The sequence below is a fragment of the Macaca fascicularis genome, chromosome 6, assembly GCF_037993035.2.
Source record: "Macaca fascicularis isolate 582-1 chromosome 6, T2T-MFA8v1.1".
Classification (NCBI taxonomy): domain Eukaryota; kingdom Metazoa; phylum Chordata; class Mammalia; order Primates; family Cercopithecidae; genus Macaca; species Macaca fascicularis.
In genome coordinates, this window is record NC_088380.1 from 187,904,177 (window position 1) to 187,928,999 (window position 24,823).

At 41.7% G+C, this 24,823-nt stretch overlaps 1 protein-coding gene, 1 long non-coding RNA gene and 1 other non-coding gene across 3 annotated transcripts; 2 read left to right on the forward strand and 1 right to left on the reverse strand.

The window, feature by feature from the left end:
• Positions 1–668: 668 nt before the first annotated feature.
• On the reverse strand, positions 669–12,096 carry LOC135971493 (uncharacterized). Its single transcript, XR_010587757.2, has 4 exons — positions 12,003–12,096; positions 10,973–11,531; positions 8,123–8,244; positions 669–1,244 (listed from the first exon to the last, which is right to left on the reverse strand). It is a non-coding gene; the product is annotated as an uncharacterized lncRNA (long non-coding RNA).
• LOC135971492 (butyrophilin-like protein 3) lies at positions 1,990–17,557 on the forward strand. Its single transcript, XM_065547175.2, has 7 exons — positions 1,990–2,619; positions 6,341–6,616; positions 11,015–11,128; positions 12,239–12,259; positions 12,791–12,817; positions 13,107–13,133; positions 13,718–17,557. The coding sequence occupies exons 1-7, from the start codon at positions 2,133–2,135 to the stop codon at positions 14,503–14,505; spliced, it is 1,740 nt and encodes a 579-aa protein (XP_065403247.1). The 5' UTR covers positions 1,990–2,132; the 3' UTR covers positions 14,506–17,557.
• On the forward strand, positions 15,662–15,765 carry LOC135971547 (U6 spliceosomal RNA). The gene has a single exon (XR_010587770.1). It is a non-coding gene; the product is annotated as a U6 spliceosomal RNA (small nuclear RNA).
• Positions 17,558–24,823: the final 7,266 nt, after the last annotated feature.

Genomic DNA, 24,823 nt, shown 5'->3' on the forward strand with positions numbered 1-24,823 from the left:
ACTGGGACCCAGTCCCACTGTGTCCTTTGGAGGAACCATATAGATGATGGCTCAGGATCTTCCCAACATCCACCGCTTCCTGTTCCCCACTGGGTGAGATGTGTCCCCCGGGACTATTAAAATCGCAAACCTTCTTGGCTGCCCTGTGCCTGGGCTGAGTAAGTTCCAAAGGTTGCAAGAAGCCATCAGCAGAGAGGCAGAGGCCAGGCTCCAGGGGCGGAGCTGTCAGCAGGCAGGGAAATGCCCATCCCACTGCAGGGGGACTCAGGGTTGGGTGGTGAGGAGCAGGGCCTCAACATCTGCTACAACACATCAGCAGCTAGTCAGACATCAGGTGGCAAAATCACACCTCATTTAATAATACTCTTGTTTTTTTTTTTTTTTTGAGACGGAGTCTTGCTCTGCCGCCCAGGCTGGAGTGCAGTGGCCGGATCTCAGCTCACTGCAATCTCCGCCACCCGGGTTCACGCCATTCTCCTGCCTCAGCCTCCCGAGTAGTTGGGACTACAGGCGCCCGCCACCGCGCCCGGCTAGTTTTTTGTATTTTTTTAGTAGAGACGGGGTTTCACCGTGTTAGCCAGGATGGTCTCGATCTCCTGACCTCGTGATCCGCCCGTCTCGGCCTCCCAAAGTGCTGGGATTACAGGCTTGAGCCACCGCGCCCGGCCAATAATACTCTTAAAGATGCACAAGTGAAATACATTTCAGCAAGATTTATAAAATGTACTTCAACTTAGACATAATTAGTGCTAAAATTAAAAACATCCACTTATCTGGAAATTAACACATGGGATCCACTTTGCCTCTGATGCACATGCAGACAGCACACACAGGTATACCAATATACCATAAATGGATACATGTGAATGAATCAAGAGACACTGCCAGTCAAAGCGTTGGGTACTTGGAAGGTGAAGGGAGTGGGCCTCCATCATTTGTGATCTCTCTAAGAAGAACTCTAATCATACAGAGTTGTAAGTGTGATTTACACCAGGAAAATTACTTAGTTGACCACAAAACCGAGAAGCAAATGCACAAAGAAAGTAGCACTCACCATTCACGAGCATAATCCCTGTCTGCGGAGCCCATTCTCTGTGCTGGGCATGGGGAATCCTGTGCTGAGGAAAACACACACACTCTGTCCTCATGAAGCTGAGAGTTGTGCAGGGAAGACTTGCAGAAAACAAACAATTATGTCACTTGCAGCAAGATGATGACAGTTTCAAGTGAGGATCAAGACAAAGCTGTACCAAGAAAATACAAACAAACAAACAAACAAAAAAACAGGTAAGCCATGTTGATAAAGCACCAGAGTCGGGGTGTCCAATCTTTTGGCTCCCCTGGGCCATGTTGAAAGAACTAACACTAACGATAACTAATGAATGAAAAAATATCACAAAAAGTCTTATAATGTTTTAAGAAAGTTTACGAATTTGTATTGGACCCTATTCAAAGCCGTCCTGAGCCTCATGCAGCCCACAGGCTGTGGCTTGGACAAGCTTTTGCTAGATGAAGTACTATTCAAGTACGAAATAATAAAGTGGAAAAACATAAAATTATTACCTGGAGTAAAAGGTAGGTGTCATGGAAAAGATATGTCACAACGTGAGTGCACTAAAGAGCAAATCTCTGAAACAAAAACTATAAAATCTCCTCACTGTGTCATACCATGTCCTTCAGAATGTGGCAGAAGTCTACTTAAAAAAAGAAGCACAAATAAATGTGCTTCAGCAGAGAATATGTATTTCTCTCTTGTATCCATAAAACATTTACAAGACGTAATCATCTATTCGAAGGAAATAAATTTCCCCAAATTGGATATTTTATGGCCACTTACTCCCCTCCTGAGTCATTTAAAAAGGTTTTTAGCATAGAAGATGCAAAGGCGGTGGTGTGAGTGTTCATTAAGCAGCTGGGCAGAGAGCATGTGGAGGTAGATCCTCCTCTAGTCAGGGAGTCTGCATTTGGAAGGTGCCTCTCAGGCCTCTGAACAACTCAGCCCCAGAGACAGGGTTTCCTCATGTTGAATGTGGGAAATATTGATAGCACAGACCTCACCTCATCTCACAGGAGATGTGTATGAGAACCGAGTGAAGTAACTGACATGGAAGCATTCTCGCAAGTGTAAGAAGATGTGCAAATCCAAGTCATCAGGTTTAGAAAGAAGACTGATGGAACCCCACCCCACACCCCACACATCTCCACCCACCAGAGCCCTGAGAAGGACTCAAGTAGATTTTGCTCAGTTATCTGTTATGTTTCCTCCTATAGGACAGTGGCAAGTGACTGGACCGGGCAAGTTTGTCCAGGCCTCAGTGGGGGAGGACGCAGTGTTCTCCTGCTCCCTCTTTCCTGAGACCAGTGCAGAGGCCATGGAAGTGCGTTTCTTCAGGAATCAGCTCCATGCTGTGGTCCACCTCTACAGAGATGAGGAAGACTGGGAATTTATGCAGATGCCACAGTATCGAGGGAGAACGAAGCTTGTGAAGGACTCCATTAGAGAGGGGCATGTCTCTCTAAGACTAAAAAACATCACTCTCTTGGACATGGGCCTGTATGGGTGCTGGTTCAGTTCCCAGATTTATGACGAGGAGGCCACTTGGGAGCTGCAGGTGTCAGGTCAGTTGTTTATTTATGACTGAGTTGTCTTGCAAAGTCATGCTACCATTATCAGCTCTTGAAAGTATTTCAGATAATGAAATAATAAAACAGGTTTTCCAGATTCTGACATGATGTAAAAAGGCTTTGGTGGGCATCCCTGACCTGAGGTTTCTGGAGATGAGCCTGGCCCTGCCATCACACAGGTGGGGTCATGACACAGAGGACAGCCACCTGCACCTGCCACCACCTGACAGGATACGGAGGAAAACCACTCCCACCCTGTTGGTGAAATGAGAGTGACGATGCCTGTCCTGTTTCAATTTCTTTTGTTTTCTTCTTCTTTTTTCTTGACTTCTTGTGTGTTACTAAATTTTTTTAGGATTCTATTACAACTTATTTTTAGCCTTTTTTTAAGTATAATATTTTGTCGTGTTTTCTTAGGTGCTGTTCTAGTGTTATGATATTCATATATAATTTGTCACAATCTACTGTATCAACATTTTACCACTTTGAAGTGTGGAAACTTCATTTTCATTTAGATCCCTTTAATCTCCACAATTTAAAAATAATACTGCCTTGAGTATTTCTTCTATATACATAAGCACTACATCAGAGAGTGACTTAATTTCTGTTTAAACCATCATATATAATTTTTATTTTTAGTTTTTAGTTTTCTTTGAGACAGAGTCTTGCCCCGTCACCCAGGCTGGAGTGCAGTGGTATGATCTCAGCTCACTGTAACCACCACCTCCTGGGTTCAAGTGATTCTTGTACCTCAACCTCCTGAGTAGCTCAGATTACAGGCATGCACCACCACATCCAGCTAATTTTTTTTTGTATTTTTAGTAGAGATGAGGTTCTGCCATGTTGGCCAGCTGGTCTCAAACTCCTCACCTCAAATGATCCCCAGCCTTGGCCTCCCAAAGTGCTGGGATGACAGGCGTGAGCCACAACATCCAGCCCGTATGTGATTGTTAAACACTAATAAAATGGAAAATCTATTGTAGTTTTCCTTATTCTTCTTTTTCTATTGCTTTTCTTCTTTCCTAATATTCCAAGATTCTTTCTTTTATCATTTCCTTTCTGTTTGAAGAATTTCCTCCAGCCATCCTTTTAGGATAGGTCTGCCAGTGACAAATTCTCTTAGTTTCTGTTTATCTGAGAATAAACATGCAAATGATTTCCTCTTTATTTGTGAATAATGGTTTTGCCAGATATAGAATTTGTGAAGTTTCCTGATGGTTATTTTCTTTCAGCAGTTGAAAAATGTGCTACTTCTTTCTGGCCTTGAAGATTCCTCATGAAAAATCTGCTGTCATTGGTTTATTTATAATGCATCATTTATCTCTGATTGCTTTCAAGATAGTTTTATTTATTTTCAGAAATTTAATTATGATCTATCAAGGCATGAGTTTCTTTGCACTTCTCCTATTTGGTTTGCTCTCAGCTTCTTGAAAGGACTTTCACCTCATTTGATTAGATCGGCCATCATTTCTTTAAATACTCTTTCAGCTCTCTCTCTTTCACCTCTCCTTCTGGGACTATGATGATATAAATGCTGATATTTTGTTATTGTCTCATAGGTCCTGGAGGATCTGTTTTTCCTCTTTAGAAAAAATCTTTTCCTCTCTCTTCATGCTGGTTAAGTTTCATTGTTGTATCCTGGAGTTCAATAATTTTGTTTTCTGTCATCTCCTCTCTAGTATTGAAGCTACCCAGTTAGTTTTTGTTTTTGTATTTCTTTCTGTTATATAACTTCCGATTTGTTTTTTATAACATCTGTGTTTTTTGTGAGTTTTAATTTTTTTGAGATAATTCATAATTGCTTTTTGAAACACTTTAATAATAGCTATTCATGTTGGTCTTGGCAATCACATGATTGTCTATTTTCATTCAAGTTAATATTTAATTGGTTCTCGGTGTGATGGGTAATTTTTAGTTGAAATCTAAGTGGTTTAGTTATTGTAAGACACTCTAGACCCTATGTAAAGCTTCTGTTTTGCAGGCAGTCACTGTGTTTAGATTTATGACTCAGGTCCTAGTCTATTTTTGGTGGTTGTGGCTCCAAATACAATTTAATTTGCAGAGACTTTACTGTATTATTTTGGTCTGCTTTGCTTATCTGATGTCCCTGGAGATTCTGATCATCTTTTCTAGTACCGACTGTGGCAGTAAAAGGTGTTTCCCCATGTTGCTCCCCAGTGTTTCTTGTGAGAGAGGTGATCATCTGGCATAGTGGGACAAAGAACTCTTCCCCTGGCCTCCAGTCAGTGGGGCTCATGGTCAATTCTTCTGCCAGCACCACTTTGCATATCATGTATTTTCAGCCATTTAGGGGTGGAAAGATTCCCGTTGGGCCACCTACTTCTGCTGGAGGTGGGAGTGGGGGAGTGGTTGTAGGATGCTCAGCTGCTGTGGTTTTTCTCTAGTCCTGGGGTCCCTAGTCAGTCCTCCTTAGTCTTTCCACTTTTCACAATGCACCTATGCTTGCCTCATTTCCAGGGTTTATACTTTTACTTAGAGGAAGGAGCAAGGAAGATAAGTCTACATCATCTTACTTGAGCCCCCTTCCTTGGTGCTTACACCATCATCATTCTTTCATTAATTTATTGACTAATAAACATTTATTACGCTCCATGCATTGATCCAGATCCTGGGGAACGGCAGAGAACAGCACTCAGAGAGGAAGTTCTGTTTGGAGTGGTTAAAAGGCAATATTAAATCATCAAATTGAAGTCAACCACATAAGGGGTACTCTTCCACATTTCCCAAGTCACAAATCTGGATGTCACAATAAACCCTTCCTTGATGTTCAGTCCTATTGAATCAACCTCCCAAATAGATTCTGTATCTGCAGTTCCCCTTCTCAAAACCCTCCTCCTCCCCAGCCCTTCTTTTCTCTCACTGGAGTCACTTCAGTAGTTGCACATCGGGTCACTCTCCTCCGGAGTGTTCTCTGTGGTCCCGCCTCCATGCTGCTGTCTGGAGACCTCTCTAAGATACAGGTCTTGCCATAACTCCCACCTGCTGGAGACTGGTAAGAGCCCTACTGGTCTACAGTTCTTAAAGTGGCTGTGGGCAAGTCCACATTGCTCAGGTCAGTGAATGTATGACCCCCATGGCTTGCCTTGTGCCTTTTTCAGGCCTTGTCTCACACCCCTACTCTCTTATACATCATTATCTGGAATATAAATACTCATGAGTCCTTGAAATCACTGTGGCATGTTAACTTTTCACATTGTGGTTTGCACTTGCCTCTTTTTATCTAAAATGCTTCCCCTCTCCCTAACCTGACCACAATAAAACTCCTATTTTCTGACACAGAAGGGTGCAAATGTCATCTCCAGGAAGCTGTGACTTTCCCTGACAGTTAAGCACTCTTCTCTTTGCTAACCTGACTGTGCTTTCATAGTTGCGTTTCACTATGAAATGTATTTTATACAGTTTCCTCACTATTTGGTCAATGAGTTTCTCATTAGAAGGGGCTGTGTCTTATGCACTGCATCCTATTTCATACTTAGGAATATCCAGGCATACATAGTGGTTCCTAAATAAATGCTAAATGAACATAGACCATGGAAAGTCTTACAGTAGTATTATGAGTGGATGTGTGTGTAAGACAGAGAGAGAGAGAAGGATGTGTGTGCTGTTATGGGTACAGGCTTGATGAACTAGACTCAAAATAGCTGTAAGCTTGAAATTTGGTCTTCACTTTCATCTTTCCCTGTTTTCTTCCCAGCACTGGGCTCACTTCCTCTTATTTCCATCGTGGGATATGTTGACGGAGGTATCCAGTTACTCTGCCTGTCCTCAGGCTGGTTCCCACAGCCCACAGTCAAGTGGAAAGGTCCACAAGGACAGCATTTGTCTTCAGACTCCAGAGCAAATGCAGATGGGCACAACATGTATGATGTGGAGACCTCCATTATAGTCCAGGAAAATGCTGGGAGCATATCGTGTTCCATCCACCTTGCTGAGCAGAGTCATGAGGTGGAATCCAAGGTATTGATAAGAGGTGAGTGGGGAGAAGGAGGAGCAAGGAATGGGTGTGTGCATAGGTAACCCAGGGTAGAGCAGCAGCTTGTGTCTGGAATTGCTGTGTAGTACCACCCAGCTTCAGTGATTTGTTTTGAGAGTCAAAGATTGATGAGGTATAAAAAAAATAACCAAACATTTGATAAGGCAGAAGTAAAATTGTTTACAATTCCAAGGCAGTAGAATTAAGTATTTCCTTCACCACACAATACCCCAATGGTGCAACACTCACAACTCAACACATACAAAACTTAAGGAAATTAACTCTAGGATTAAGAAAATAATTGTTTCTTCATTTTGAGAAAACGTCATTGCTCCTTCATGAAGCAGAATAAAAATGTAGAAAATTTCAGAAAGGATTTACAAATAGTAGGAAAATTTACATAAACTAAAATGTTTCCAGAATCACACTCAATGTAAAAGGATTTAATTTGCCATTTAAAAGACAAAGAATCTCAGACTGGATTTAAAAGTCTCATTGCTTGAACCCAGGAGGCAGAGGTTGCAGTGAGTCGAGATGGCACCACTGTGCTCCAGCCTGGGCGGCAGAGCGAGACTCCATCTCAAAAACATAAAAATAAAAATAAAAATAAATAAATAATAAAAATCTCAATTGCAATTCATAAGAGGAAAAATGTAGCACATATGACCTATTCATTGAAAATAAAAAATACTAGAGAAATATTAATCAAGAAGAATCAAACAGATATATTAGTGTCAAGAAAAGGAAGACAAGGGTTTAAGAAAAAGGACATTAGGAATAGAGTTATTTCAAAAACATAAGTTCACTCAGTATAAGAATATGAAAATTTTAAATATATATGTACCTGATACATGTAAAATATAAAAAGAAAATATCAACAGAAATATAAGAAAAAAGATCATACTTTGAGTTCTAAAATTGATCAAATAAGTAGACAAAATGAGTAAGAATATATAATATTTGAAGTAAAAATTAATAAGCCTGAAATAACATATTTTGGAGAAGGATTCCAGGTTTGTAGAATACACATGAATTTTTACCACACTTGGAACTTTTACAAAATTTTATCAGATATAAACACATAAAATGGTTTTCAGAAAATTTTCAAACATTGATATCATGCACACAGAATTCTCTAATCATAATTTAATAAAGTTAAATGACCATAGCAAATGATAATTTAAATTCTTAAGTGTTTGAAAAATTTTTAAACATAAAAATAACTGAGAAATTGAAGAAAGCATAGTGATAGGTAGAAAATTCTTAAAACTGAATGATAATAAAATTACAATCTATCATAATGTGTAAAATGGAACTAATACGGTTTTCTGAGTCAAAATTTTATCCGGCCAGGCGCGGTGGCTCACGCCTTAATCCCAGCGCTTTGGGAGGCCAAGGCGGGTGGATCACCTGAGGTCAAGAGTTCAAGACCAGCCTGGCCAAAATGGTGAAAGCCTGTCTCTACTAAAACTTCAAAAATTAGCCAGGTGTGGTGGCGGGTACCTGTAATCCCAGCTACCCGGGAAGCTGAGGCAGGAGAATCGCTTGAACCTGGGAAGTGGAGGTTGCAGTAAGTCGAGATCATGCCACTGCACTCCAGCCTGGGGGACAGAGCAAGACTCCATCTAAAAAAAAAAAAAAAAAAAAAAAATTATATCCTTAAATCCTTAAATGTTCTTATTAGCATGAAATAGCTGAATATTGATATTAGGCATCTATATATATTTCAGAAAACAGCAAAAGAAAGTGGAAGAAATCCTAAAGATATAGAAATACGGAAATATTAAAACAAATAGTGCAGATTAATACATCTAAAGTTAGATGGTTCAAAGTGTTATTAAAATAGATAAACTGGCAACATCAGTTAAGAATAAAAGAGAAACAGCACAATTAAATAATGCAGGAAATAAGAAGGTACAACTAAAGATTTAGTAGAGATTTATGAGATAAGCTGCTTTGAATAACTTTTTCCTTTTCTACTGAATATGATGAAGTGAAAGTTTTCATAGAAAAATGTAAAATACAGACCAGGTGCAGTGGCTCACGCCTGTAGTCCCAGCACTTTGGAAGGCTGAAGCGGGCAGATCGCTTGAGGTCAGGAGTTCGAGACCAGCCTGCCCAACATGGCAAAACCCCATCTCTACTAAAAATACAAAAATTAGGTGGGCATGGTGGTGTGTGTCTGTAATCCCAGCTACTCGGGAGGCTGAGGCATGAGAATCACTTGAATCCAGGAGGCAGAGATTGCAGTGAGCTGAGATCACCTCACTGCACTCCAGCCTGGGGGACAGAGTGAGACTCTGTCTCAAAATTTTTTTTAAAAAAAGACAAATGTAAAATACAAAATCCAAAGGAAAGATAGACTACCTGACTAATCTGTAACCACGAAAGAGGTAGAGTCAGCATTTAAAAGTCTTCCCACAAGGAAGACACAAGGGCTACATTTTTTTATGTACAAAGTCTACCAAATATTCAAGAAAAGAGAAAATGTATCTTTCAGAAAGTCGTCCAGAAAGCAGAAAAAATAGGAAATATTAAACTAATTTTATTGAGTCAACATAATTTTGGCACCATAACAGAAATGGGCAACTCGAAAAAGGAAAAATTTTTACCAACGTTATTCATAATTGAAAATGTAAAAATCTTACCAAAAATTTTGCAAGTAGAAAAGTCCACAAAAACATATCTCATGACCAAACTTATCCTGGAAAAAAATGTTAGGTCAACATGGGAACGTATATTAATGTGATTATTACCATAATTAGTTAAAAGAGATAAACTATAATTTTCTTAGTAGACATAAATAAAACATAGATAACTTTCAACATCTATTCATCATGATTTCAACACTTGCAAATCTAGAAATAGAAGAAAACTTTCCATCAATCTAGAAATAGGAGAGACCCTGCTTAATCGGATAAAAAGATATCTAAAGATACTTGCAGCAAACATCATACAAAATAGTAAGCCACTTAATTTTTTAAATACACACAGAAAACATACCTAATGTGTCATTTAAAATCATAACATAAGGAGATTGCATTAAACACTTCAGCTCCGTATTATATTAGAGTACTGTTACTATTAGCAGTCACTTCAATAAGGGAAGAAAATGTAAAAGTTATAACTTTTAGAAAGAAAAAAATAAAATGGCCATTGTTCACAGTCTACATGATTATATAAATGGAAAATTTAGGAAAATTTACAGACAAATTCTTTCAACTCATAAAAGAACCCATCGTGTTCATGAAAAATGAGATAAATAAACAAAATCAATTGCATTAGTAAACACCAGCAAAGGAAGAAAAGCACATGCCATGTACAATAACAATAAAAAAATGTTAACCAGGAATAAGTCTAATAAAACATTTACAAAATCTTATTGAAGGGTATTACAAAACTGCATTAACAGACACTAATGAAAACTAAAATAAGAGAACAAATATAACACCTTTCAGATAAGATGCATATTTTTAAAGATATCAGTTCTCCTACAATTGCTATACAGATTCAATACAATTCCATAGAAAAATTTCAGCACATTTTTTTGTTTGTTTTTTGAGACGAGCTGTCACTCTGTCGCCCATGCTTGAGTAGAGTGTTGCAATCATGGCTCACTGCAACCTCAACTTCCCATGCTCAAGCAATCCTCCCACCTCAGCCTCCCAAGTAGCTGGGACCACAGGTGTGCACCACCTTGCCTGGCTACTTTTTTTTAATTTTAAATATTTTTAGAGATGGGGATCTCACTTTGTTGCCTAGACCGGTCTCGAACTCCTGTCCTTAAGAAATCCTCCCACCTCGGCCTACCAAACTGTTGGGATTACAGGCATGAGCCACCGCACTTGACCCAGAGTTTTCTTAAAGTCTAACAAGTCAATTCCAAAATTTATGTGGCAAAACAAATAGCCAAGAAGTGCTAAGATACAGTGGAATAAGAGCAAGCTAAGAAGCTTAGTCTTATCTCAGAGACATATCCCAAAGCTTTGAAGATTAAGCCAATTAAAATTATTGGCACAGAGATAACCCTATGGATCAATGAGAAAGAACAGAAAGCCCAGAAACAAATCCAAGCTGGAACAGAAACTTGAGGTACACAGAGGTGACCTTGCATGTGTGGTAGTGTGTGAAGCAAGGTCCACTCAATAAACATTGCCAGCACAGTCAATACCTGCTTAGAAGAAGATGACATTGAACTTCCGCCTCATTACATACACACACACACACACACACACGTGAATATATATATAAAATCCAGATGGATCAAGACTTATACAGAAATGCAAAGCTTTAAAGCTGTAGAAGAAATTGGAGTACTGGGGGATTCCTTAAATGGGCGTAAAATGGTCTTACCTGCTTAGTAATCACTGAGGGGTCTGTGGGACTGTTTTTCAGAGACGTTTTTCCAGCCCTCACCTTGGCGCCTGGCCTCTATTTTACTCGGATTACTCTGTGGTGGCCTATGTGTTGTTGTCATGGGGATGACAGTTGTTTTCTTCAAATCCAAAGGTAAGTGAGAGAGAGAAGTATGGGCCCACACCTTCTTCGTGGTTCCTGTGGAGCTGGTATCAGGCTGCCCTCACACACCTCCGGGCTCTGTTGTTCCAGCCCTAGGCCCCCAGGGTCCGCCACCTGAGGCACAGGGAAGCCAGTCCTCAGCCTCCTCTGTGCTGGCCTGAAACGGCTCCTTCAGGAAATGCCAGCCTCTGCCAATCCCTTTCTACTTTACATGGAGCACAGGATAAGCAGATCATTGATTTTCAGTACAAAAAGAGTTCCCATAAATTCCTACAAACAGGCTGAGTGTGTTGGCTCGTGTCTGTAATCCCAGCACTTTGGGAGGCCAATGTGGAAGGATCACTTGAGCCCAGGAGTGTAAGATCATCCTGGGCAACATGGCGAGAACTCTTCTCTATAAAAAAATTTTAAAAAATAAAATAAAATAATTAGCTGGGTGTGGTGGTTCATGACTGTGGTCCCAGCTACTCAGGAGGTTGAGATGGGAGGCTGGCTTGAGCACAGGAGGTCAAGGCTTTAGTGAGCCATGTTCACACCACTGCACGCCAGCCTGGGCAACAGAGTGAGACCCTGACTCAAAAAATAAATATATAAAAATAAATAAATTTCTACTAGCTACAACAAGAGTCTTATAAGAAAATTTCAGGGTAGTTATTTCCTCTTTCATAAAAGAGGAAATAAAACTCACTGACTGAGATAAAATGAAAATCTCAGTAAGAGTCTTCACCCCAGAACAAATTTCCTCCTTGGGAGTGACACTTCCCCTTGGGGATGAGGCCGCCCCCACCTCCCCTCCCAGCCGCCTTCTCCCACCTCCATCCCCCCGCCTCCCCTCCCAGCCGCCTTCTCCCATCTCCATCCCCACCTCCACAGCATCCCAGCTGTTGTCCTTCTCCTTAGCATGAACCTTCCTGATCTCTTGCTTCCCGCCAGACAGCTACGATCCGTGCGGGGGGCTGCGGAGAGGAGCACATGTAAGTGTTCTAGGAGAGGTCCTGCCCTTCACACCCCCAGCTTGTCCCACCTGTGCAAGCAGCCAGGGTCATGTTTGTACCTTGCACACTCCTGTGTCCACCACTGAATACACTGTTTCTGTTTCAGGGAAAATCCAGGCAGAATTGGGTAAGTGTGTGTCACGTCCTGAGCCTCCCACACATGGTTCTCCCGGGTCCCTCCCTGATGCACAGCGTGAGCCTCTGGAGACCCCGGCTCCAGGCTGGACAGGAAGTACCAGCAGGGGGAGGAGAGCAGCTGCCTCGCTCTCTCCATCCACGGCTAATGAGTTGCCCCTCAGATATCTGGAGGGCTTAGGATAGGCCTCAGGGCCTGGAAGTCCCATCTGTGCCTGTTGCCCGTTGGTCCGCTCTGTGTGTGGTGGGGGGAGGTGTTGATCACGAGCTCTGAGGGTGTGGACCACAGGGAGGAACCTGAGAAAAATTGGTGGGTGATCCTCAACCTCCCTGGCCTGATGCTTTGAGACTTTACCCAGTCCTGTATCAACCACTAAATCGTCTGCTTTTTGTTTCGTGGAAACTGCAGGATAAACTAAGTGAGAGTGTTATCACATGCAGGGCTTTCCTCCCACGCTGTCCTTGGGCCCTGCTCTGTGATGTCAGCCTCTTATGTGTTTTTCTTTTTTTCTTTTTGTTTCAGACTTGGTGAAGATACACAAACAGGCAGGTGAGAGACTCTGCTCCCTCAACTTACCTCTTTCTTCCAAGTTCCTCATTTATGGATTTTTATATCCTGAGGCCCATGGGTCCCTGCAGAACCAAGTTTGTGATGGGGACCCTGAATTTTCTAGATTCTGGGGGAGGTGCATTTTGTAGAGAAGCCCCATAGCTGCCTTCAGATCTCTTGAGAGGGCCCATGACACTCAAAAAGGTCCTCATCCTTGGTCTCTCCCTTCTCCCTGTGTCCTGTTCCCCACGGGAGCACTGAACTGCCTGTTCTGTCTGCTTGCTTTCAGAATTGAGAGATGCCCGGAAACACGCAGGTACCAACGCCTGAGAGGGTGACAGTGGGCATGGAGTAGGAAGATGACTAGTGACAAATATGGAGCCCACCCGGCTTGCAGACAGCAAATCTGTGATGCCCCAATCCACCCCAGGTTGCCGCTGCCTCTAAATGCACTTCTTGGCCCAGGACTTGGAAGGAAAAGCACAGGGACTGGGTCAGCTCGGAGGGGTCACAGGCAAGATGCCAGGGAACTGAGGGCACCAGTAGCTGGCTTCTAGGGGTCTGTGCTAAGGGGAAAGAAGTGAAGTCAGCAGGAATGGGTGGGTGGAAGGAAGGTGAATTCTGGAGTCACTCAAGGTCTCACAAAGTCAAATATGGGCTTACCTGGGAGGGCAGTGGTCGGGCTGGGTGATGCAGAGGAGTTGAACCTCTGGTGGTTGAGCATCTCCAAGCATCAGTGAGGCACAGGGGCTGCCCTGGAGAAGAGACACGGCTGAGGGGATAGTGGGACTGGCCAGATCCTATCGGGAGCCAGTCTGCAGTGGGAGGGTCGACCTCTTGTTCCAGCCCAGATTTCCTCTTCAGTAACTCACGCTTCCTCTCTCCCCCACCGCACCTCAGTGGAGGTGACTCTGGACCCGGAGACGGCTCACCCACAGCTCTGCGTTTCTGATCTGAAAACTGTAACCCATAGAAAAGGTCCCCAGAAGGTGCCTTACTCTACGAAGAGATTCACAAGGAAGAGTGTGGTGGCGTCTCAGGGTTTCCAGGCAGGGAAACATTACTGGGAGGTGGACGTGGGACAACATGTAGGGTGGTGTGTGGGAGTGTGCCAGGATGACACAGACAGGAGGAAGGACTCTGTAACTTTGTCTCCCAACAATGGGTACTGGGTCTTCGGACTGACGACAGAATATTTGTATTTCACATTCAATCCCCATTTTATCAACCTCTCCCTCGAGACCCCTCCTACACGAGTAGGGGTCTTCCTGGACTATGAGGGTGGGAACATCTCCTTCTTCAACACAAATGACCAGTCCAGAATTTGTATCCTGACATGTCAGTTTCAAGGCCTCTTGAGACCCTATATCCAGCATGTGATCTATGAAGAGGAAAATAGGACTCCCATATTCATATGTCCAGTGTCCTGGGATCAGAGAGAGAAGACCCTGCTTAAAGGGCCCCACACCGCAGACCCAGACACAGCCAAGGGAGAGTGCTGCCCACAGGCGGCCCCAGCTTCCTCTCCGAAGCCTGCGCACAGGAAGTCACACCTCCCACTCTCCTTTAGGGTGCTGAGGTTCTTCTCTCCTAAGCCCGGCAGCAGCAGCAGCTTCCAGATGAGGGAGGATTGGCCTGTCCCTGTGGGAGTCAGAAGCCATGGCTGCCCTGAAGTGGGGATGGAATAGACTCACATAAGATTTACTTTGCGAAAACTCCATCCAGCTAAGTGATCTTGAACAAGTCACAACCTCCCAGGCTCCTCACTTGTTAGTCAGGAATAGTGATTCCCACCTCGCAGGTAAAGATTAAAGAGATGATGAATGTGAATCCTGCTTGCAGGTTTGATGGCACAGTGTTTGCTAATGATGTGTTTTTATATTATACATTTTCCCATCATAAACTCTGTTTGCTTATTCCACATTAATTTACTTTTCTCTATACCAAATCGCCCACGGGATAGTTATTGAACACCTGCTATGTGAGGCTCAAAGAATAAAGAGGAGGGAGGATTTTTCACTGATTCTATAAGCCCAGCATTACCTGATACCAAAACCAGGCAAAGAAAACAGAAGAAGAGGAAGGAAAACTACAGGTCCATATCCCTCATTAACATAGACACAAAAATTCTAAATAAAATTTTAGCAAATGAAACTAAACAATTTATTTAAAGATGACATATAACTACTCAGTGTGGTTTGTCCCACAAATGCAGGGTTGGTTTAATATTTAAATATCAGCCAGTGTAATTCAGCACATTAATAAAGTAAAAAAGAAAACCATATGATCATTTCAATAGATACAGAGCAAGAGTTTTATAAAGCCACCATCATTACTGATAAAACCTGTCAACAAAGAAGATATACAGATGAAAAATAAGCACATGAAGAGATACTCAATGTCATTAAATATTAAGGAAATGCAAACTAAAACCACAACAACATACCATTACCATCTATTAGAGTGGCTAAAATTACAAAGACTGACCATAGCAAGCGCTGGTGAGGATGTGGAAGGAGGGAAACTGTCATGCACTGCTCATGGGAATGTCAAATAACGTAGTCACTTTGGAAAACAGTTCAGTAGTTTCCTTAAAAGTTAAACAGTCACTAACCATATGATCCAGCATGGCCTTCTAATTATTTTTCCAAGAGAAAAGGAAATATGTGAATGTTCATAGCAGCTTTATTTGTAACAGCCAAAATTTGAAAACAACACAAAGCTCACCAGTTGATGAACAAATTATGACATATCCATGCAAATAAAGTGCCACTCAGAAACAAAAAAGAATAAGCTATTTTATACACACAAAATCATGAAATCTCACAGCAATTATTCCCAGTAGTGCTTGCTTCGGCAGCACGTTTACTAAAACTGGAATGATACAGAGATTAGTGTGGCCCCTGCACAAGGAGGACGTGCACATCCATGAAGTGTTCCATAGTTAAATTTAATTTTACGATAAAGAAAAACACTGGAAGGATCTGGCAAGATGTCTGAATAGGAACAGCTCCGGCTTGTAGCTCCCAGCGAGACCAATGCAGAAGGCAGGTGATTTCTGCATTTCCAACTGAGGTACCCTGTTCATGTCATGAGGACTGGTTAGGCGGTGAGTGCAGCCCATGGAGTGCAAGCAGAAGCAAGGTGGGGCGTTGCCTCACCCAGGAAGTGCAAGGAGTGGGGGGCCTCCCTCCGCCAGCCAAGGGAAGCTGCGAGGGACTGTGCTGTCTGGCCCAGACACTATGCTTTTCCCACAATTTTTGCAAATCCACAGAACAGGAGAGTCCCTCATGTGCCTACACCACCAGGGCCCTGGGTTTCAAGCACAAAACTGGGTGGCTGTTTGGGCAGACACCGAGCTAGCTGCAGGCTTTTTTTTTCGTACCCCAGTGGCGCCTGGAACCACAGTGAGACAGAACTGTTCACCCCCTGGAAGGGGGGCTGAAGCCAGGGAGCCAAGTGGGCACACACAACAGGTCCCACTCCCACAGATCCCAGCAAGCTAAGAACCACTGGCTTGAAATTCTCGCTGCCAGCACAGCAGTCTGGAGCTGACCTGGGACGATGGAGCTTGGTGCGGGGAGGGGCATCTGTCATCACTGAGGCTTGAGTAGGCGGTGTTCCCCTGACAGTGCTAAGGAGGCCTGGAAGTTTGGACTGGGCGGAACTCCACACAGCATGGCAAAGAGGCTGTGGCCAGACTGTGTCTCTCGATTCCTCCTCACTGGGCAGGGCATCTCTGAAAGAAAGGCAGCGGTCCCAGTCAGGGGCTTAGACAAAACCCCCATCTCCCTTGGACAGAGCACCTGGGGGAAGGGGTGGCTGTGGGCGCAGTTTCAGTGGACGTAAACGTTCCTGCCTGCTGGCTCTGCAGACAGCAGCAGATGCTGACAGGGAGGGTTCTTCCAGCACAGTGCTCGAGCTCTGCTAAGGGACAGACTGCCTCCTCAAGTGGGTCCCTGACCCCTGTGCCACCTGACGGGGAGAGACCTCCCAACGGGGGTTGACGGACATCTCATACAGGGGAGCTCTGGTTGGCCTCAGGCCAGTGGCCCTCTAAGATGAAGCTTCCAGAGGAAGGAGCAGGCAGCAGTCTTTGCTGTTCTGCAGCCTCCACTGGTGATACCCAGGCAAATAGGTTCTGGAGTGAACCTCCAGCAAACTGCAGCACACGCAGAAAAGAGGCCTGACTGTTAGAAGAAAATCTAACAAACAGAAAGCAGTAACATCAACATCAACAAAAGGTCCCCCCCCACAAAAACCCCATCCAAAGGTCATCAGCCTCAAAGATCAAAGGTAGGTAAATCCACAAAGCTGAGGAAAAACCAGCTCAAAATTGCTGGAAATTTCAAAAACCAGAATGTTTCTTCCCCAAATGACCGTAACTCCTCTCTAGCAAGGGCACAAAATTGGACAGAAAATGAGTTTGACAGAATTGACGAATTGACAGAAGTAGGCGTCAGAAGATGGGTAATAACAAATTCCTCTGAGGTAAAGGAGCATGTTTTAACCCAATGCAATGAAGCTAAGAACATTGACAAAAGCTTATAGGACCTACTAACTAGAATAATCGGTTTAAAGAAGAACATAAATGACCTGATGGAGCTGAAAATCACAGCACGAGAACTTCGTGAAGCATACACAAGCATCAATAGCCAAATAGATCAAGAGGAAGAAAGGATATCAGAGACTGAAGAACAACTTACTGAAATAAGGCATTAAAACAAGATTAGAGAAAAAGAATGAAAAGGAACAAACAACGCCTCCAAGAAATAGGGGACTATGTGAAAAGACCAAACCTATGCTTGATCAGGGTCCCTGAAAGTGACAGGGAAAATGGAACCCAGTTGGAAAACACACTTCAGAATATTATTCAGGAGAACCTCCCCAACCTTGCAAGACAGGCCAACATTCAAATTCAGGAAATACAGAGAAAATCACTAAGATACTCCTCAAGAAGAACAACCCCAAGACACATAATTGTCAGATTCACCAAAGTTGAAATGAAGGAAAAAATATTAAGGGCAGCCAGAGAGAAGGGTCAGGTTACCTACAAAGGGAAGCCCATCAGACTAACAGTGGATCTCTCTGCAGAAACCCTACAAGCCAGAAGAGAGTGGGGGCCAATATTCACCATTCTTAAAAAAATGTTCAACCCAGAATTTCATATCCAGCCAAACTAACCTTCATAAGTGAAGAAGAAATATAGTCCTTTACAGACAAGTAAATGCTGAGGGATTTTGTCACCACCAATCCTGCCCTACAAGAGCTCCTGAAGGAAGCACTAAATATGGAAAGGAAAAACTGGTACCAGCCATTGCAAAAACACACCAGAATATAAAGACCAACAACACTGTGAAGAAACTGCATCAAGGAATGTGCAAAATAACCAGCTAGCGTCATGATGACAGGATCAAATTTACACATAACAATATTAACCTTAAATGGAAATGGGCTAACTGCCCCAATTAAAAGACACAGACTGGCAAACTGGATAGAGTCAAGATCCATCAGTGTGCTCTATTCAGGAGACCCAGCTCACATGCAAAGACACACATAGGCTCAAAATAGAGGGATAGAGGAATATTTACCAAGCAAATGGAAAGCAAAAAGAGCAGGGGTTGCAATCCTAGTCTCTGATAAAACAGAGTTTAAAGCAACGAAGACAAGTGAGGGCATTACATAACGGTAAAGGAATCAATGCAATAAGAAGAGCTAACTATCCTAAATATACATGCACCAAATACAGGAGCACTCAGATTCATAAAAGAAGTTCTTAGAGACCTACAAAGAGACTTAGACTCCCACATAATAATAGTGGGAGACTTTAACACCCCACCGTCAATATTAGATAGATCAACGAGACAGAAAATTAACACGGATATTCAGGACTTGAACTCAGCTCTGGACCAAACAGACCTAATAGACATCTACAGAACTCTTCACCCAAAATCAACAGAATACACATTCTTCCTAGCACCACATAGTACTTATTCTAAAATTGGCCACGTAATTGGAAGTAAAACACTCCTCCACAAATGCAAAAGAATGGAAATCATAACAGTCTCTCAGACCATACTGCAGTCAAATTAGAACTCAGGATTAAGAAACTCACTCAAAACCACACAATTACATGGAAACTGAACAGGCTACTCATGAATGACTACTGGGTAAATAACAAAATCAAGGCGGAAATAACAAAGTTATTTGAAACCAATGAGAACAAAGACACAACATACCAGAATCTCGGGGACACAGCCAAAGCAGCGTTAAGAGAAAAATTTATAGCACTAAATGCCCACATCAGAAAGTGGAAGAGATGTAAAATTGACACTCTAACTCACAATTAAAACAACTAGAGAAGCAAGAGCAAACAAATTCAAAAGCTAGCAGCAGATAAGAAATAATTAATATCAGAGCAGAACTGAAGGAGATAGAGACATGAAAAACCCTTCAAAAAATCAATGAATCCAGGAGTTAATCTTTTGTGAAAAGACTAACAAAATAGATAGACCACTAGCTAGACTAATATAGAAGAAAAGAGAGAAAAATCAAATAGACACAATAAAAAATAATAAAGGGGATATCACCACTGACCCCACAGAAATACAAACTACCATCCGAGAATACTATAAACACCTCTATGCAAATAAACTAGAAAATCTAGAAGAAATGGACAAATTTCTGGACACACACACCCTCCCAACACTAAACCAGGAAGAAATCGAATCCCTCAATAGACCAATAACAAGTTCTGAAGTTGAGGCAGTAATTAATAGCCTACCAACAACAACAAAAAAGCCCAGGACCAGACAGATTCACAGACCAATTCTACCAGAGGTACAAAGAGGAACTGGTACCATTCCTTCTGAAACTAGTCCAAACAATAGAAAAAGAAGGAATGAGGCCAGCATCATCCTGATTCCAAAACAAGGCAGAGACACAATAAAAAAGGAAAATTTCAGGTCAATATGCCTGATGAACATCTATGCAAAAATCCTCAACAAAAACTGGCAAACAGAATCCAGCAGCATATCAAAAAGCTTATCCACCATGATCAGGTGGGCTTCATCTCTGGAATGCAAGCCTGGTTCAATATATGCAAATCAATAAACGCAATCAACACATAAAGAGAACAAATGATAAAAACCACATGATAATCTAAATAGATGCAGAAAAGGCCTTCAATAAAATTCAACGCCCCTTCATGCTAAAAACTCTCAATAAACTAGGTATTGATGGAACATATCTCAAAATAATAAGAGCTATTTATGACAAACCCACAGCCAATATCATACTGAATGGGCAAAAGCTGGAAGTATTCCTTTTGAAAACCGGCACAAGACAAGGATGCCCTCTCTCACCACTCCAATTCACCATAGTATTGGAAGTTCTGGCCAGGGCAATCAGGCAAGAGAAAGAAATAACGGGTATTCAGATAGGAAGAGAGGAAATCAAATTGTCTCTGTTTGCAAATGACATTATTGTATATTTAGAAAACCCCATCGTCTCAGCCCAAAAATCTCCTTAAGCTGATAAGCAACTTCAGCGAAGTCTCAGGATACAAAATCAATATGGAAGAATCACCAGCATTCCAAATCAACAAACGTAATCCATCACATAAACAGAACCAATGACAAATCCACATGATTATCTCAATAGATGCAGAAAAGGCCTTTGACAAAATTCAACACCCCTTCATGCTAAAAACTCTCAATAAACTGGGTATCAATGGAACATATCTCAAAATAATAACAGGTATTTATGACAAACCCACAGCCAATATCATATTGAATGGGCAAAAACTGAAAGCATTCCCTTTGAAAACCGGCACAAGACAAGGATGCCCTCTCTCACCACTCCTATTCAACATAGTATTGGAAGTTCTGGCCAGGGCAATCAGGCAAGAGAAAGAAAGAAAGGGTATTCAGATAGGAAAAGAGGAAGCCAAATTGTCTCTGTTTGCAGATGACATCATTGTATATTTAGAAAACCCCATCGTCTCAGCCCAAAATTTCCTTAAGCTGATAAGCAACTTCAGCAAAGTCTCAGGATACAAAATCAATGTGCAAAAATCACAAGCATTCCTATACACCAATAATAGACAAACAGCCAAATCATGAGTGAACTCCTATTCACAACTGCTACTAAGAGAATAAAATACCCAGGAATCCAAGTTACAAGGGATGTGAAGGACCTCTTCAAGGACAACTACAAACCACTGTTCAAAGAAATAAGACAGGAAACAAATGGAAAAACATTCCATGCTCATGGATAGCAGGAATCAATATCGTGAAAATGGCCACACTGTCCAAACTAATTTATAGATTCAATGCTATCCCCATCAAGCTACCACTGACTTTCTTCACAGAATTGGAAAGAACTACTTTAAACTTCATATGGAACCAAAAAAGAGCCTACATAGCCAAGACAATCCTGGGCAAGAAGAACAAAGCTGGAGGCATCATGCTACCTGACTTCAAACTATACTACAAGGCTACAGTAACAAAAGCAGCATGGTACTGTTACCAAAGCAGATACTTAGGCCAATGGAACAGAGAACAGAGAGGCCTGGGAGATAACATCACACATATAAAACCAACTGATCTTTGACAAACCTGACAAACAAGCAATGGAAAAAATATTCCCTGTTTAATAAATGGTCTTGGGAAAACTGGCTAGCCATACGCAGAAGACTGAAACTGGACCCCTTCCTTACACCTTATACAAAAATTAACTCAAGATGGATCAAAGACTTAAACATAAGACCTAGGACCATAAAAATCCCAGAAGAAAACCTGGGCAATACCATTCAGGATGTAGGCAAGGGCAAAGACTTTATCTCTAAAACACCAAAAGCAATGGCAACAAAAAACAAAATTTGCATTTCTCTGATGATCAGTTCTGATGAGCATTTTTTTCATGTGTCTGTTGGCTGCATAAATGTCTTCTTTTCAGAAGTGTCCGTTCATATCCTTTGCCCACTTTTTGATGGGGTTGCTTGTTTTCTTCTTGTAAATTTGTTTAAGTTCTTTGTAGATTCTGGATATTAGTCCTTTGTCTGATGACTAAATTGCAAAAATGTTCTACCATTCTGTAGGTCGCCTGTTCACTCTGATGGTGGTTTCTTTTGCTGTGCAGAAGCTCTTTTGTTTAATTAGATCCCATTTCTCAATTTTGGCTTTTGTTGCCATTGCTTTTGGTGTTTTAGTCATCAAGTCTTTGCCCATGCTTATGTCCTGAATGATATTGCCTAGGTTTTCTTCTAGGATTTTTATGGTTTTAGGTCTAAAATTTAAGTCTTTAATCCATCTTGAATTAATTTTTGTATAAAGTGTAAGGAAGAGACCCAGTTTCAGATTTCTACATATGGCTAGCCAGTTTTTCCAGCACCATTTATTAAATAGGGAATCCTTTCCCCATTGCTTGTTTGGGTCAGGTTTGTCAAAAGTCAAGTGGTTGTAGATGTGTAGTGTTATTTCTGAGGCCTCTGTTCTGTTCCATTGGTCTATATATCTGCGTTGGTACCAGTACCATGCTGTTTTTGTTACTGTAGCCTTGTAGTATAGTTTGAAGTCAGGTAGCGTGATGCCTCCAGCTTTGTTCATTTTGCTTACGATTGTCTTGGCTATGCAGGTTTTTTTGTGGTTCCATATTAACTTTAAAGTAGTTTTTTCCAACTCTGTGAAGAAAGTCATTGGATACTATCTCAGGCTGGTTAGAATTGTGATCATTATGAAGTCAGGAAACAACAGATGCTAAAGAGGATGTGGAGAAATAGGAGCACTTTTACACTGTTGGGAGTGTAAATTTGTTCAACCATTGTGGAAGACGGTGTGGCGATTCCTCAAGGAGCTAGAACTAGAAATACCATTTGATTCAGCGATCCCATTACTGGGTATATACCCAAAGAATTGCAAGTCATGCTACTATAAAGATACATGCATACACTTTATGTTTATTGTGGCACTATTCACAATAGCAAAGACTTGGAACCCACCCAAATGTCCATCAATGATAGACTGGATAAAGAAAATGTGCACATACACACCATGGAATACTATGCAGCCATAAAAAAGGATGAGTTCATGTCCTTTGCAGGGACATGGATGAAGCTGGAAACCACCATTCTCAGCAAACTATCACAAGGACGGAAAATCAAACACCACATATTCTCACTCATAGGTGGGAATTGAACAATGAGAACACTTGGACACAGGGCAGAGAACATCACACACTGGGGCCTGTCGGGGGGTAGGGAGCTGGGAGATGGATAGCATTAGGAGAAATACCTATGTAAATGACGAGTTGTTGGGTGCAGCAAACCACCATGGCACATGTATACCTATGTAACAAACCTACATGTTGTGCACATGTACCCTAGAATTTAAAATATAGTTAAAAAAACAAAACAAAACAAACCCCAAAATTGACTAATGGGATCTAATTAAACTAAAGAGCTTCTGCACAGAAAAAGAAACTATCATCAGAGTGAACAGGCAACCTACAGAATGGGAGAAAAATTTTGCAATCTATCCATCTGACACAGGGCTAATATCCAGAATCTACAAAGAACTTAAACAAATTTACAAGAAGAAAACAAACAACCTCATCAAAAAGTGGGCAAATAATAGGAACAGACGCATCAGAAAAGAAGACTTTTATGCAGCCAACAGACATATGAAAAACTGCTCATCACTGGTCATTAGAGAAATGCATATCAAAACCACAATGAGATACTGTCTCATGCCAGTTAGAATGGCGATCATTAAAAAGTCAGGAAACAACAGATGCTGGAGAGGATGTGGAGAAATAGAAACACTTTTACATTGTTGGTGAGAGTGTTAATTAGTTCAACCATTGTGGAAGACAGTATGGTGATTCCTCAAGGATCTAGAACTAGAAATACCCCCTTTGACCCAGCAATCCCATTATTGGGTATATACCCAAAGATTATAAATCATTCTACTATAAAGACACATGCACATGTATGTTTATTGCAGCACTATTCACAATAGCAAAGACTTGGAACCAACCCAAACATCCATCAATAATAGACTGGATAAAGAAAATGTGGCACATATACACCATGGAATACTATGCAGCCATAAAAAAGGATGAGTTCATGTCCTTTGCAGGGACATGGATGAAGCTGGAAACCATCATTCTCAGCACACTATCAGGAGAACAGAAAACCAAACACTGCATGTTCTCACTCATAAGTGGGAGTTGAACAATGAGAACACATGGACATAGGGAGGGGAACATCACACACCGGGACCTGTTGGGGGGTGGGGGGCTAGGGGAGGGATGACATTAGGAGTAATACTTAATGTAGGTGACGGGTTGATAGGTGCAGCAAACCACCATGGCATGTGTATACCCATGTAATGAAACTGCACGTTCTGTACATGTAGCCCAGAACTTAAAGTATAATTTAAAAAAAAAATCACCAGCATTCCTATACACCAAAAATAAGCAGAGAGCCAAATCATGAGTGAACTATCATTCAAAACTGCTACAAAGAAAATAAAATACCTAGGAATACAACTTATCAGGGACATGAAGGACCTCTTCAAGGAGAACTACAAACCACTGCTCAAGGAAATAAGAGAGGACAAAAACAAATGGAAAAAACATTCCATGCTCATGGACAGGAAGAATCAATATCGTGAAATGGCCATACTGCCCAAACTAATTTATAGATTCAGTGCTACTCCCATCAAGCTACCATTGACTTTCCTCACAGAACTAGAAACAACTACTTTAAATTTCATATGGAACCTAATAAGAGCCTGTATGGCCAAGGCAATCCTAAGCAAAAAGAACAAAGTTGGAAGCATTGCATTACCTGACTTCAAACTATACTACAAGGTTACAATAACAAAAACAGCATGGTACTGGTACCAAAACAGATATATAGACCAACGGAACAGAACAGATGCCCCAGAAAAAAACACACATCTACAAACATCTGATCTTTGACAACTCGGACAAAAACAAGCA